General features: G+C 37.8%; 1 protein-coding gene across 3 annotated transcripts in view; it reads right to left on the bottom strand.

Annotated features, from left to right (window-relative positions):
- UBA6 (ubiquitin like modifier activating enzyme 6) overlaps positions 1–12934 on the bottom strand; it is an 85958-nt gene extending 73024 nt beyond the window's left edge. For 2 of the 3 annotated variants that reach the window (XM_059160144.1, XM_059160154.1), the window contains exons 1-2: positions 12309–12783; positions 10348–10410 (exon numbers count right to left, since the gene is read on the bottom strand). Coding sequence is in view for 1 of the 3 variants with exons in the window: in XM_059160135.1 (XP_059016118.1) it covers positions 10348–10410; positions 12793–12863 (134 nt within the window). In the remaining 2 variants the exon portion in view is untranslated. The other variant, XM_059160135.1, reaches the window with a different exon arrangement.
- Positions 12935–13195: the final 261 nt, after the last annotated feature.

Here is a 13195-nt window from a genome sequence, read left to right as displayed (position 1 = left end):
GGGGTACCATTCAGCCACAAAAAAGAATGAAATCATGATATTTCGTACAACATGGATGAAGCGAGAGAGTATAAGGTCAAGCAGAGTAAGATAGAACAGCAAACATTGTATGACTTCACTTATGTGGAATTTTAGAAATAAAATATTTAAAGAAAAAAAATAGAGACAAAGAAATAGACTATAGAGAACAAACTGATGGTTACCAAAGGGAGGGTCTGTGGCGGGGAGGGAATAGGCGAAAAAGGTGATAGCGATTAAAGAGTATACTTAACCAGATAAGCACTGAACAATGTATACAATTGCTGAATCATCGTACTTTACACCTGAAACTAATATAATACTGTATGTTAATCATACTGGAATTTAAATAAAAAACTTAACTAAAAAAGGAATTAGAAAAAGAAAAGCAAATTAATATCAAAGTCAACCAAAGAAAAATCCCAAAAAGAACAGAAATCACAGAGATACAAAACAGAAAAATAATATGGAAAATCAATTAAACTAAAAGCTGGTTCCTTGAGAATAAAATAAAATCAATAAACCTCTAGCCAGGGGCGCCTGGGTGGCTCAGTGGATTAAGCCGCTGCCTTCGGCTCGGGTCATGATCTCAGGGTCCTGGGATCGAGTCCCGCATCGGGCTCTCTGCTCAGCAGGGAGCTTGCTTCTCTCTCTCTCTCTGGCTGCCTCTCTGTCTACTTGTGATTTCTCTCTGTCAAAATAAATCTTTAAAAAAAAAAAAAAAAAAAAAAAAAAGAAAAAGTCAAGGCTTTTAAAATGCAAACTATTGAGGCGCGGTCCTGGGATCGAGTCCGGTCCTGGGATCGAGTCCCGCATCGGGCTCTCTGCTCAGCAGGGAGCCCGCTTCCCTCTCTCTCTCTCTCTGCCTGCCTCTCCATCTAGTTGTGATTTCTGTCAAATAAATAAATAAAATCTTTGAGAAAAAAAAAAAAAAAAAAAAAAAAAAACCTCTAGCCAGAATGATCAGGAAAAAAAAAATGATCAGTAATAGAAATGAGTGAAGGAACATCATTTCACATTCTATAGACATTAAAAAGGGTATTCACAGAAAACTAAAAACAATTTTATGCCTCTAAATTCAACCACTGAGATACAAACATATTCTCCAAAAGAGACAAACTCTCAAAGCTCACTCAAAAAAGAAAGGCAGCTGATTCTTAAACAATGTTAGGGTTAGGGACTGGTACCAACCCTCCACACAGTCAAAACCCTGTGCACACCTTCTGACTCACAAAAACTTAACTAGTAATAGCCTATTGTAGACTGGAAGCTTTACCAGTAACAAAAACAGTCAATTATCATGTTTTGTATGTTCTGTGTACTAGATACCATATTCTTATAATGAAGTAAGCTACAGGAAATGTTATTTAAAAAAATCATACAATGAAAATACATTTACAGTACTGTAAATTATCATCTGTTTATAAGATGAATCACCTGTCAGTACCTATATCAATGTTATCTTATTGTCTTACATGATACAAAATACTGTAGATGTTATATGTATTATTAATATTTGTCATCAAAAATAAAAAGATAACGTGAAAACAAGCCATATTTATTTATAGGTTTAACGATCCATACTAAAAACAAAGCAGCAGCAATAGGATTGCTTTTGGTAGCCTAGCAAAAACAATTCAATTGCTTCATGGTAGTGTAGCTTACATACTAATGAGTAAATCCTTACAAAATTTTTATGGCATATATTACTGTAGCCATACATCTAGACAGTACTGGAAACATCATTACATTTTCTAAAAAACCCACTTACTTGTAATTAGAAAGCTGATAAGCAGTTTCTCAATGATGAGAGAAAGGGGATCATACTGTAGAATAATGCAATTCTTTGAAAGCAAAGATATGAAACACTAAGATATTAATTTTGTATTACATATTCATCTTAGGCCTATTTAAGGACAGGCTATCCACTTCTATGAGTTTTGCATAGGATGTTCTACACAATGAATACTTGATGATGATACAAAAATGTCTCATACAGTTCCCTCTGTACAGTTAATAGTTTTTCATATGAAGATACATATACAACTATCAGCTTATTAACCGTGCAGCAGTTTGATCATTTACTACTCATTAAGTGGAAACAGATCATAAGGGTCTTCATTCTCATTGTCTTACTGAACAGGAGGAGAAGGAAGAAGAGGGGTAGTCTTGCTGTCTCAGGGTAGCAAAGGTGGAAAAAGTAGAGGGGGAAGGGTAGGCAGGAGATACAAGCACATTCAGTGTAGCTTTATGGAAATACATCATGATCTGTTTTTTGCTTTTTCATTTCTCTAAATGTGTTTTGATATGGTACCAATCCTTCTCCTACAATTTGCTTTAGTTTCAGTGCTGGTATCCCAGAAGGGTCTGTGTCATGAAAAAAGTCAAACACAGTCTTGAATAATCAAAACTCTTCTGCCAGATTGTCAAATGTCAATTTGTTTTCTGGCAGTGTTTCTTCTACATCTTCTTCCACATCGCTTGGCACTGTTTTGGAAGTACTAATTTCCATCAAGTCATTTTCTGTTAATTCCTCTGGTATGGTGTCTATTAACTCTTGAATTTCTCCAAAATCTGTACCTTAAAACTCGTCACCTGCCCCCCCCTTTTTTAACCATATCTACAATTTCTTCACTAATTTCCTTGATTCACTCTATCGTAAATACTGTGAAGTCATGCACAACATCTACACAGTTTTCTCCAGCAGTAATTTATTGTTCTGGGCCTGAATGCCTTCCTGGCATTTTCTAGAATAACAGTATCTTCAATGGTGTAATCCTTCCCAAGATGTTCTATTGGGTTTCTACCCCATGGCATTAATAATCCTTTCAATAAAGTACTATTTGTAATGAGCTTTAAAAGTCCAATGTAAAGCCCCAATCTAAAGGCTGAATTACAGACGTTATACTTTGGGGACAAGTAGACAACTTTGATACCTTTCATACTGAACTCATAGGGTTCTGGGTGGCCAACGGCATTGTCCAATATCAAAAGTATTTTAAAAGACAATCCCTTACGCAAGGTACTTCCTAATTTCAGAGACAAAACTCTGATGGAATCAATTCAGAATAAAAAGTTGAACTGTCCAGGCATTCTTGTTGTATAACCAAAAGACTAGTGGCTGGTGTTTACTTTTTATCTTTAAGGCTCAAGGACAGGGGTGGGAAGGTAGGGTGGTGGGGTTAGCAGCTTTATAGGTAAGGGCAGTGCTAATCAAAAACCCAACTGCATTTGCATAAAACAGTTGAGTTAGCCCATCCTTTCCTGCCTTAAATCCTCTTGCTTCTCTTCCTTACTAATAAATGTTCTTTGTGGCATTATTTTTTTCCGTAATAGGATACTTTCATCCGCATTAATCTGTTCAGGTATTCTTTCTCCATAATGATTTTCTGAAAGGCATCTGGAACTCAACTGCTGCCTGTTGTTGACATTTTTAAACCAAGTCTCTTCCTAAATTATCAAACCATCCTTTGCTGGCATTAAGTTCTCCAGCTTTAGCTTCTTTTGCATTAAGTTGTCTTATAAGACTTCGCTTTTTCTCAAATCGTAATAGAGTGTATCAGCATGTTTTTCTTAAAGCAACTCTCATACCCACATAAAAGCTGCATTTTCAATGCAAGATATAAAGGAATTTTGCAAAAACTGCAAGGTTTTTGTGTCTGTTGATGGAGCATAAGCTTCAGCTTCCCTTCCCTTCCTCTCTTTCTCCCCCTCCCTCTTCTTCCTTTTTTAACAGTGCTTCTTATGCTGCGTTTATTTATCTTGAAATGGCAGGCAACCACAGCTGCAGACCTCAATCTATGGTACATACCAGGTAACTCAACTTTTTCTGTATTGTCATGATTTTTCTCTACTTCTAGGGAGTGCTTCCAGCATCATTAGTGATACCCTCTATGGGATTCATAGTGGTATTCAAGGTCTGCAGAATTCCACTAAACACAATGAAAAATTGTGTGAGATCACTTTTTACTGAGATACACAATTTACTAAAGAGAAAAACTGCTCACACTAAGATGATTAGCATCACATGGTGTTCTAAGGGAATACTTGTCAACACTTCAGCTTACCACAATAGCAACAGGAGGTGGCTACAGAATTATTACACTAATATATGCACTACAGTTAATTTTATAGTTAAGATTTTTAAGTTTTTATTTTAATTCCCACTAGCTAACATACAGTATTATATTATGTAGTTATGATTTAATACTGCATTTTTATGTTGGCTTACTTTTCTCCTGACTATAAATGACACTGTGAGCGTCAGTTTTTTTTTTTTTTAAGATTTTATTTATTTATTTGACAGACAGAGATCACAAGTAGGCAGAGAGGAAGACAGAGAGAGAGAGAGGGGAAAGCAGGCTCCCTGCTGAGCAGAGAGCCCAGCGAGGGACTTGATCCCAGGACCCTGGGATCAGGACCTGAGCCAAAGGCAGAGGCCTTGACCCACTGAGCCACCCAGGTGCCCCTGTGTGTAAGTTTTGATAAATTTGTTAAATAATAGATTAGTGTGTATTTTATGGTATTAAATGATAAAACAGACTAGTTTCTACATATATTTTATACATTCCTGATATACCTTTTTGTAATTTTTAAGTATTTCTAGGCTGTGTAGTTTGAATTTTTTCAAATTGTTGCAAATTTATAAAAAAATTTCCAATATATCTACTGAAAAAAATCCACATAGACCTGAGCAGTTTAAATCTATGCTAAGGGTCAATTATATATTAACTGAATGTTACCATGTCTATTAGGTGTTAAATTTGTAGTTAAAAACCTTCCCACAAAAAACCCCTCCAAACTTCATTATTATTTCTACCAAAAATTTAAGAAAGAAATAACACCAATTCTATACACTTTCCAGAAATTTGAAGAAATACTCAGCTCATTCTATGAGATTAGCATCACCCTATATCAAACACATAATCACTGCACTAAAAAATACTCCTCAACAATATCCCTCACATACACAGATGCAAAAATTCTTTTTTTTACCCATTTTTTAAGTTCAACTAATTAACATATAGAGTATTATTAGTTTCAGAGGTAGAGTTCAGTGATTCATCAGTCTTCTATAACCAGAAGCAAAACTTAACAGAGTTTTTATACATATTGTAAACGTACATCATGACCAAATGGGTTTTATCCTAGAATTCAAATGCAAGGGCCATATAATAATCTAAAAGCCATCGTTATAATTCACTACATTAAAAGACTAAAAGAAAATCCATATGATCACCTCAATAAATGAAGAAAAAGTGTTTGACAAACTCAATATCCATTTCTAACTTTAAAAAAAACCAAACAAACCACAAACCCAAAACAAAACTCTAAGCACACTAGTAACAGAAGGAAATTTCCTCAGCCCAATAAAGGGCATCTATGAAAAACCGACAGCTAACAATATACTCCACCATGGAAGAATGAATGTTTTCCAATGTACACCAGGAACAAAGTAAGGCTGTCCACCTTTATCACTTCCGCTTAACATTGTATTGGAAGTTCCAATCAGTGTGATTAAGACAAGGAAACAAAATGCATCTAGAATGGAAAGGAGTTAGTAAAACTTCTTTATTTTCAAACAGGACCGTTATAAAATCCTATGGTGTTTACAAAAAAATTTACCAGAACTAGTAAGTTTAGCAAGCTTGCTGGATAAGAATATTATTCAAAAATCAACTGAGCTTGAATTTAAGAATACATGGTAATTGAAATTTAAAAATGACCATTCACAATAGTAGAAAACTGCAAATTACCAAGGGACAAATCTGATAAAAGCTGTGCAAGATCTCCACACTGGTAATTATATAACACTACAAGAAAAGACTAAAGAAAGAAACAGACAGACGTACCATGTTTATTAACGGATCTTGAAATTCAATATTGTCAAAATGTCTATATTCCCAAAACTGAACTAGAGATTCAACACAAACTCAAACAAAATTCCAGTAGGATTTTTTTTTTAAAGAATCGACAAGCTGATTCTAAAATGTATGTGGAAATTCCAAGGACATAGAAGACTGAAACCAACTCTGCAAAAGAAGATCAAAGTTGGAGGAATAACAGTCCTAGAGTCCAAGATTTATGACAGGGTTATGGTAAGCAAGGCAGTGTGATGTTGTAAAGTGAAACATTCAGATTACTGAAAAAGAAGATCCCAGAAATAACTCAACAGATACATACTCTATTAAATTCTGCCAAAGACAGATACCCAGGGAATTCAAAGAGAATGGATAATCTTCAAATGGGGTGCTAAAACATTAGTGCTATATGGAAAAAAAATAAACTCTGATATTCAGCTCACATTATATAAAAATTAACTTAAAATGAATCATACACAAGTTTAAGAGTTAATATTATGAAGCTTCAAGAACAGAACATCAGAGAAAATCTTTAAGTCTTGCAAACATTTAAAAAATAGGACAAAAAACATCAGTTGTGTCTGATCAGAATTAAAAATTTTGCTCTGCCAAAGACATTTATGAAAAGTAAAACAAGCCACAAACTAGGAGAAAACATATGCAACCATATCTATAACAAAGAACATACATAAAGAACTCATTAAGACAAGCTAATAAAAGAGAAAAGATTTATAGATATTTCCCTATAGATAGGTAGCAAATAGTCTCATGAAAAGATGTCCATGATCAATAGTCATTATGGAAACACAAATGTAAAACAAATATATATATATATATATTTGTATTATATTCACTGTATAATATTATACAAATATAATACTACGATACACATACTAGAATGCCTAAAATTAAAAAAGATTTGACTATTTCAGATGGTGAATAAACATGTGGGCTAACTCAAACTTTCATACACTACTGGTACAAAGGTAAAATGGCATAACTGCTTTGGAAAACAGCTTGGCATTTCTTAAAAAGTTAAAAATACACTTTTTTAAAAAAATAATGATTTTATTTATTTGACAGAGATCACAAGTAGAGAGAGAGAGAAAGGAGTGCCTAGCAGAGAGCCCGATGCGGGACTCAATCCCAGGACCCTGAGATCATGACCTGAGCTGAAGGCAGAGGCTTAACCCACTGAGCCACCCAGTCAGCCCCCAAAAGTTAAAAATACACTTACCATACATCCCAGACATTTACTTCTAGGTATTTATTAAAGAGTAAATGAAAACACATGTCGACCTTAAAATGCATAGAAATTCTCACAGCAACATTTGTGATAATGCAAACCTGGAAACAATCCAAATGCTTATCAGCAGTTAAGGATAATTCAAATTCAGATCTAATACCAAAGATTATCCTCTCAGCCACTGTTACGTTGTATAGAAAAGGAGACTTAAATGCATTGGCTTCACTAATGTAAATGATAGGGAACCATCTAAGTATTTTAAATAGAGAAACCAGGAGCTTTGAGGTAAATTTGAAAAATATCACTTTGAATAAAGTATGGAAGGTGGATTAAAGATTCAGTAGCTCTAAAGAGGTCATATAAGAGGCTATAAATAATAGTTCAACTGAGAGATACAAAATGCAGGGAGAGAGAACCCAAGAGTTGGAATTGAGAGTTGTTTAGAAAGAATTAAAAGGGTTTTTAAAAAACTGAATTTGGAGGATGACAAATAGGGAATAATCTAAGATGAAACCAAGGTTTCTAGTTTAGGTTACACAGTAGATTTGGTAGCATTTTAAATAATTAAGTTTGGGAATGGGAAGTGGGAAGAAGGAAAAGGGATCCAATGGTGTTGAGTGCTCTTAAAGAAAAGACAATGAGGTGTTAAAGTATAAACTGTGTTTGGGAGGAAAACAATCTGGTAAGGCCAGTATAGTTAGAGGTAGAGGAAAGTTGGAGCTAATACATGGTATTGGCAAAACTGGAATTTTACATGTGAAAGATGAAACTGGACCTTTACCTTATACCATATACAAAATCAATACAAAATGGGTTAAGGACTTAAATTTAAGTGCCAAACTAGAAAACTTATGAAGAAAACATAAGAGAAAAGTTTCTTAACATTGGTCTTGGCAAGAATTTCCTGGATATGGTACCAAAAGCAGAGGTAATAAAAGCAAAAGTAGACAAGTGGGGTGACTTCAAACTAAAAAGCTTCTGCACAGCAAAAGAGACTATCGACAAAGTGAAAAGGCGAACTACAGAATGGGAGAGAATATTTACAAACCGTGTATCTGATAGGTTAATATTCGAATTATATACAGAACTACAACTCAATAGCAACCCCCCTCCAAGGAATATAATTAAAAAATGAGCAAGGACTAGAACAGACATTTCTCCAAAGACACAAATGGGCAGCAGGTATGAAAAGGTACTCTACATTACTAATTGTCAAGGAAATGCAAAACCACAATGAGATAACACCTCAAATCTGTTTGGATGGCCATTACAAAAAAAAAGCCAGAAAATAAAAAGGTAAGAATGTGGAGAAAATGGAAGCCTTGTGCACTATTGGTAAGAATGCAAAATGGTCTAGCTGCTATGGAAATAGTATGGAAGTTCTTCAAAAAATTAAAAGTGGAACTACTTTATGATCCAGCAATACTTGATCATATATAAACTACTATATTCTGTATTTTGCACTCAAGCAAACTGCAGCCCTACTTATACGACACTGCAAATGGAGTATTTAATCTCTGGTTTATTGAAAATTATGATCATTAATCAGCCATTACAGGGTTCAGGGATATAAAAAAGTGTTATAAGGATTGTAACTGAACAATGAATAGAATTAGCCAATGCCTTTCCAAGAAGCTGACATTTGTTATCCCAAGGATATGATCGAAAGGACGTTAAGAACATCATTATTATAGAGGCGCCTGGGTGGCTCAGTGGGTTAAGCCTCTGCCTTTGGCTCAGGTCATGATCCTAGGGTCCTGGGATCGAACCCCACATGGGGCTCTCTGCTCAGCAGGGAGCCTGCTTCCTCCTCACTCTGCCTGCTTCTCTGCCTACTTGTGATCTCTGTCAAATAAATAAATAAAATCTTAAAATTTTTAATTGTTTTATATTAGTCACCATAAAATACATCATTAGTTTTTGATGAAGTGTTCCAAGATTCATTGTTTATGTACAACACCCAGTGCTCACGCAACACATGCCCTCCTTAATACCCACCACCAGGTTCACCATTCTCCCATCCCCTCCCCTCTAAAACCCGCAGATTGTTTCTCAGAGTCCAGAGTCTCTCACAGTTTGTCTGGCCCTCTGATTTGCCCCAATTCACTCTTCCTTTCCTTCTCCTAATGTCCTCCATGTTATTCCTTATGTTCCACAAATAAGTGAAACCATATGATAACTGATTTTCTCCTTAAGGTGATTTCTAAAGTATATTTATAATCAGGAAACCATATGGTAAAATAATTTTCAGAAAGCAAAATTTAGTTTTCTCCCTCTTTTTCCAAGTGTACAACATAAAGCAATAATTGAAATCAACCTATTAAGTTGATTCAGCTCTTCCTAAAATGCTCAAAATTGACTCTGCATCCCACACTAAACAAAAAGGATTAAAAATAAATAGCCCATTATTCCAATTCTTTCTACATAAAATATATTTTCCATAATTATATAGAGAGGAAATCTAAAAACTTCAAAACTGAGATTATACTATCTTCCATACAAACAATCTGAAGTATTAAAAAAAAGTCTTAAAAGTGATAGCAATATAGGGGCACTTGGCTGGCTGAGTTGGAAGAATGTGCCACTCTTGATGTTGGGGTCCTGAGTTCAAGCCCCACACTGAGTACAGAGGTTACTTGAACAAATAAATCAATAACTTAAAAAAAAAAAAGAAGTACTAGTTATGTATATATTTTTAATTTCTCTTTAACTCTAAGAAAAATATTTTCACTTCATGAAAAGGTACAGTAAATAAGAATCTCACTAAATTCCATTCAAATCATCTTCAACCTCATATTTCCTTGCTGTCTATATCATGCACACAAGCAATGTTGTCAATGAGATTACACTGAAGTAAATATATTCTCTATATGTTACTGTATGAACCAAAGATGGACTGTTTTTCATGAGACTCTTGCACTATCAAGAACATAAATATGTACTCCTATCCAAAAACAAGAGGAATATTTTATAATGGGTAACAAAATCATTCTTTGTCATATCACCTAAACCTAAAACAACTGAGACTTAAATATTATTCAAGCTTTCAGACTGCAGGGAAAAAAAAAAAATCCAAGAAAACTCGAATTATAACCTCAGAGGAACTCTTAGGATATATTTACAAAACTCTGCAAAGGCCTAATGGTATTTTCAAATAGAGTATTCCATTACTATAGAACAATAAATGAGGAAAATAAGTTTCAGTTTCCCTAAGGTTCTCACCTGTACAATGCATCATCAATCTCCACAGATTCTGCTGATATGATGGGCAAATTTGTATTTGTACTGAAAAAAATAAAACACAACTTATAAGGGCAAGTACGGTTATTCAATATTCACATTCTATAATCTAATACTCAATTACACATGGCATTTACTAGATGGGATTTTACAAACCAGATATATATTTTGTTTTCCATCCCTTTATTTCCATTTTAAAAATAGGTCAAAATTAAATTCACTGACTGCCTACTCCGTGTGTATTGTAAAATTACAGCCAACGCTTTTATTCTTAGGTGTTATCAGATGTTGTTTTACATATATTCTGATGGATCTTTATTTTAGCAATTTTGTTGGGAGTGCCCCATACACCTTCCCCAACATACATACATTGTTTTAAGTGCTTTAGATGTACTAACTCTGTTAACCCTTACAATTTAAGGAGACAGGCACTATTACCAACTCCACTGAACAGAGAAGTAAAACAGGCTCATAGAAGTTAATTTAAATAACTTGCCCAAGGTTCCAGAGTAGGTAAATGGTAGACCCAGAATGTAAACCTAAGCAGTCTAGCTCTTGATCACCATCCTCTACTGCCTACTGCCTCATAGAAGGCATAATGAAAACACTCAACAGGTATCTGTTGAATGAATTTTAAAAATTAAAAAAAGGGGGGGGGCTCCAGCTGGTTTGGTTGGTAGAGCCTGCGACTCTTTCAGGGTTATAAATTTGAGCCCTATGATGGGTGTAGAGATTATTTGAGGAAATTAAAAAAATTTTTAAAGAGCAGCATACTAGCATGATAAGATGTACTTAAAGTGATGTATCACTTACCGTAGCTCAAATTTTTCACAGCGTGGCACACAAAAATGAAATGAAAATGAAAACAGGATAAACACTGGGAAACTGAAATAGTTCCCAGACAGAGGTGGGGGCATTTTGGCCTGAGACACAGTGACTGCTAAGATTAACATCATTTTGGCAAAAATGTAATCCATTCCACGTTCTGGGAAGCTCTAATTATCAATTACAGGATTCTAAAAATAATGGGAAGGCACAAAACTTAGGTTCTGAAATCCAATTTTCAGATTGGTATTGATTGATAAGCCAAAAGATCTGTAAACAGAGTTAATCAAAATGTTATCAGCTTCTAGCTAAGTGATACATGAATAACTCTTAGAAATATTTGATTCCAATTATGAAAGCAAACCAAGAGATAGCTGTATTTAGATCAAATAACGTCTAATTAAAACACACACATACACAATATGCCCTGCTTTGGCACAGCAATGAAACACGAAAATAAGCAAAAATTTCCTTACACGGGTTCCTTATCCCTGGTCTACTTTCACTGTCTTCCTTGCAGGGAGGACACCAGTCTAGTGGGCAAAGCTCCGCAGGAAAGGGGAGATCAGCTCCGTTCTAACCAGCCTTGTCACTTAATGATCTGACTGGCACTTACTCTTCACAAAATCCTGCCTCACCGGAACGTTTCAAAAGTCATTTCTGGAATAACGTCTATAGGGCCATCAAAAATCCTTTAAATAAGGGGAGGTTTTGTCTGTATTACATAACACCCCCCACGGAAATGTGGCAGGGTTGGCCTGGGCACTACCACGGTACTGACAGCATCCAACCAGCGGAGAAGCTACAGGTTTACGGACACTTTCCCATTAGCTCAGAATCAGGCACCCAGCCCTCGTACCTCTGGAATACCGAGTTCCGGTGTGCGCGGTATGCAACTAACCGCTGTGTTAATTACAAGACAGCCGAAAAGGGCGCACACGAACATTTCCACCCCCGATTTTGCAGGCATGCAAAAGATGTGAGGAACCTCAACACCGACAGGCAAATAAGAATGAGTAACTCGTGGGTTTTTTTTCCCCGATTTTTTTTTTTTTTTTTTTTTAAACCGTAGTCAGCGAGGCCTCAGGGTGTCCTGACCGCCTGTGATTCATCATTACCAAGTTCCCTCTGGTAACAGTTTTCAAAGGAGGATCCTGGCGCCGGATCCCGCGCCGCGGCGCTCTTCGCTGTCATTTTCCCCGAAGGAAGGAGGGACGGTGTCTGGCAACAAGGCTGCGAAGCTCACGCCGCGCGACCCGGGCCAGAACCCGCCGCCGCGCTCGCCGCACTCCGCCCCGCCTCGCGTCCCCTCCCCCCCAAACATGTCCGGTGACTGAGAGACGGCAGACCCCAGGCGGAACTGAGAGGGCGCCGAAAGCACCGACAAGCGGCCTTTCTCCTCAGCGAAGCCGGGAGCCGCCAAGGTCCGAACCCACGGCGCCACACCCACCGCGCGCGCTCCTCTCGCCTCCCGGGGCTGGCCCTGCCCGGCTCCGCGGCCTCGCGCGCGCTCCCTCCACGCCCCAGCGGGAGCCGCAGAAGCCGGCGCCCCGCTCCCGGCCGCCACCCCTCGCTGCTTCGCGCTCACACTCCTCCTCTCACCTGACGGCCCCCCAGGACGAGCAGGACGCCTCTTCCCTCTGAGGTGCGGCCACCGGCTCGGACGCCTCCATCGCCTCCAAGAGACGCCGCCGCCGCTGGATACGGGTAGGCAGGGAAGGGGGTGGGACCGCGGGGGTCAAGGGGCGGGTGATGACATCACCGGAGGGGGCGGGGCCGGGGAAGCGCGCCGCCGGCCGGAGCCTTCCCGTCAACCCCGGGGGCGTCCTGGCTTCCGGTTTGGGTGTGGCCGCGGGGGAGCGGGACGGGCCTCGCCGCAGGTGTGCTCCGGGAGCGGCTGGGCTGCGACCGAGCTTCTCGCGGATGGGGGTGGGCCGAAGTAGCGAAGTTACGCGGTGCCGCAGGCTCTGGGGGAGGCACAGAGGTTCCTGTGGCCGGCAAAGGG

The sequence above is a fragment of the Mustela lutreola genome, chromosome 1 (genome assembly GCF_030435805.1).
Source record: "Mustela lutreola isolate mMusLut2 chromosome 1, mMusLut2.pri, whole genome shotgun sequence".
NCBI classification, from domain to species: Eukaryota; Metazoa; Chordata; class Mammalia; order Carnivora; family Mustelidae; genus Mustela; species Mustela lutreola.
This window is presented reverse-complemented; position numbering and strand designations above follow the sequence as displayed.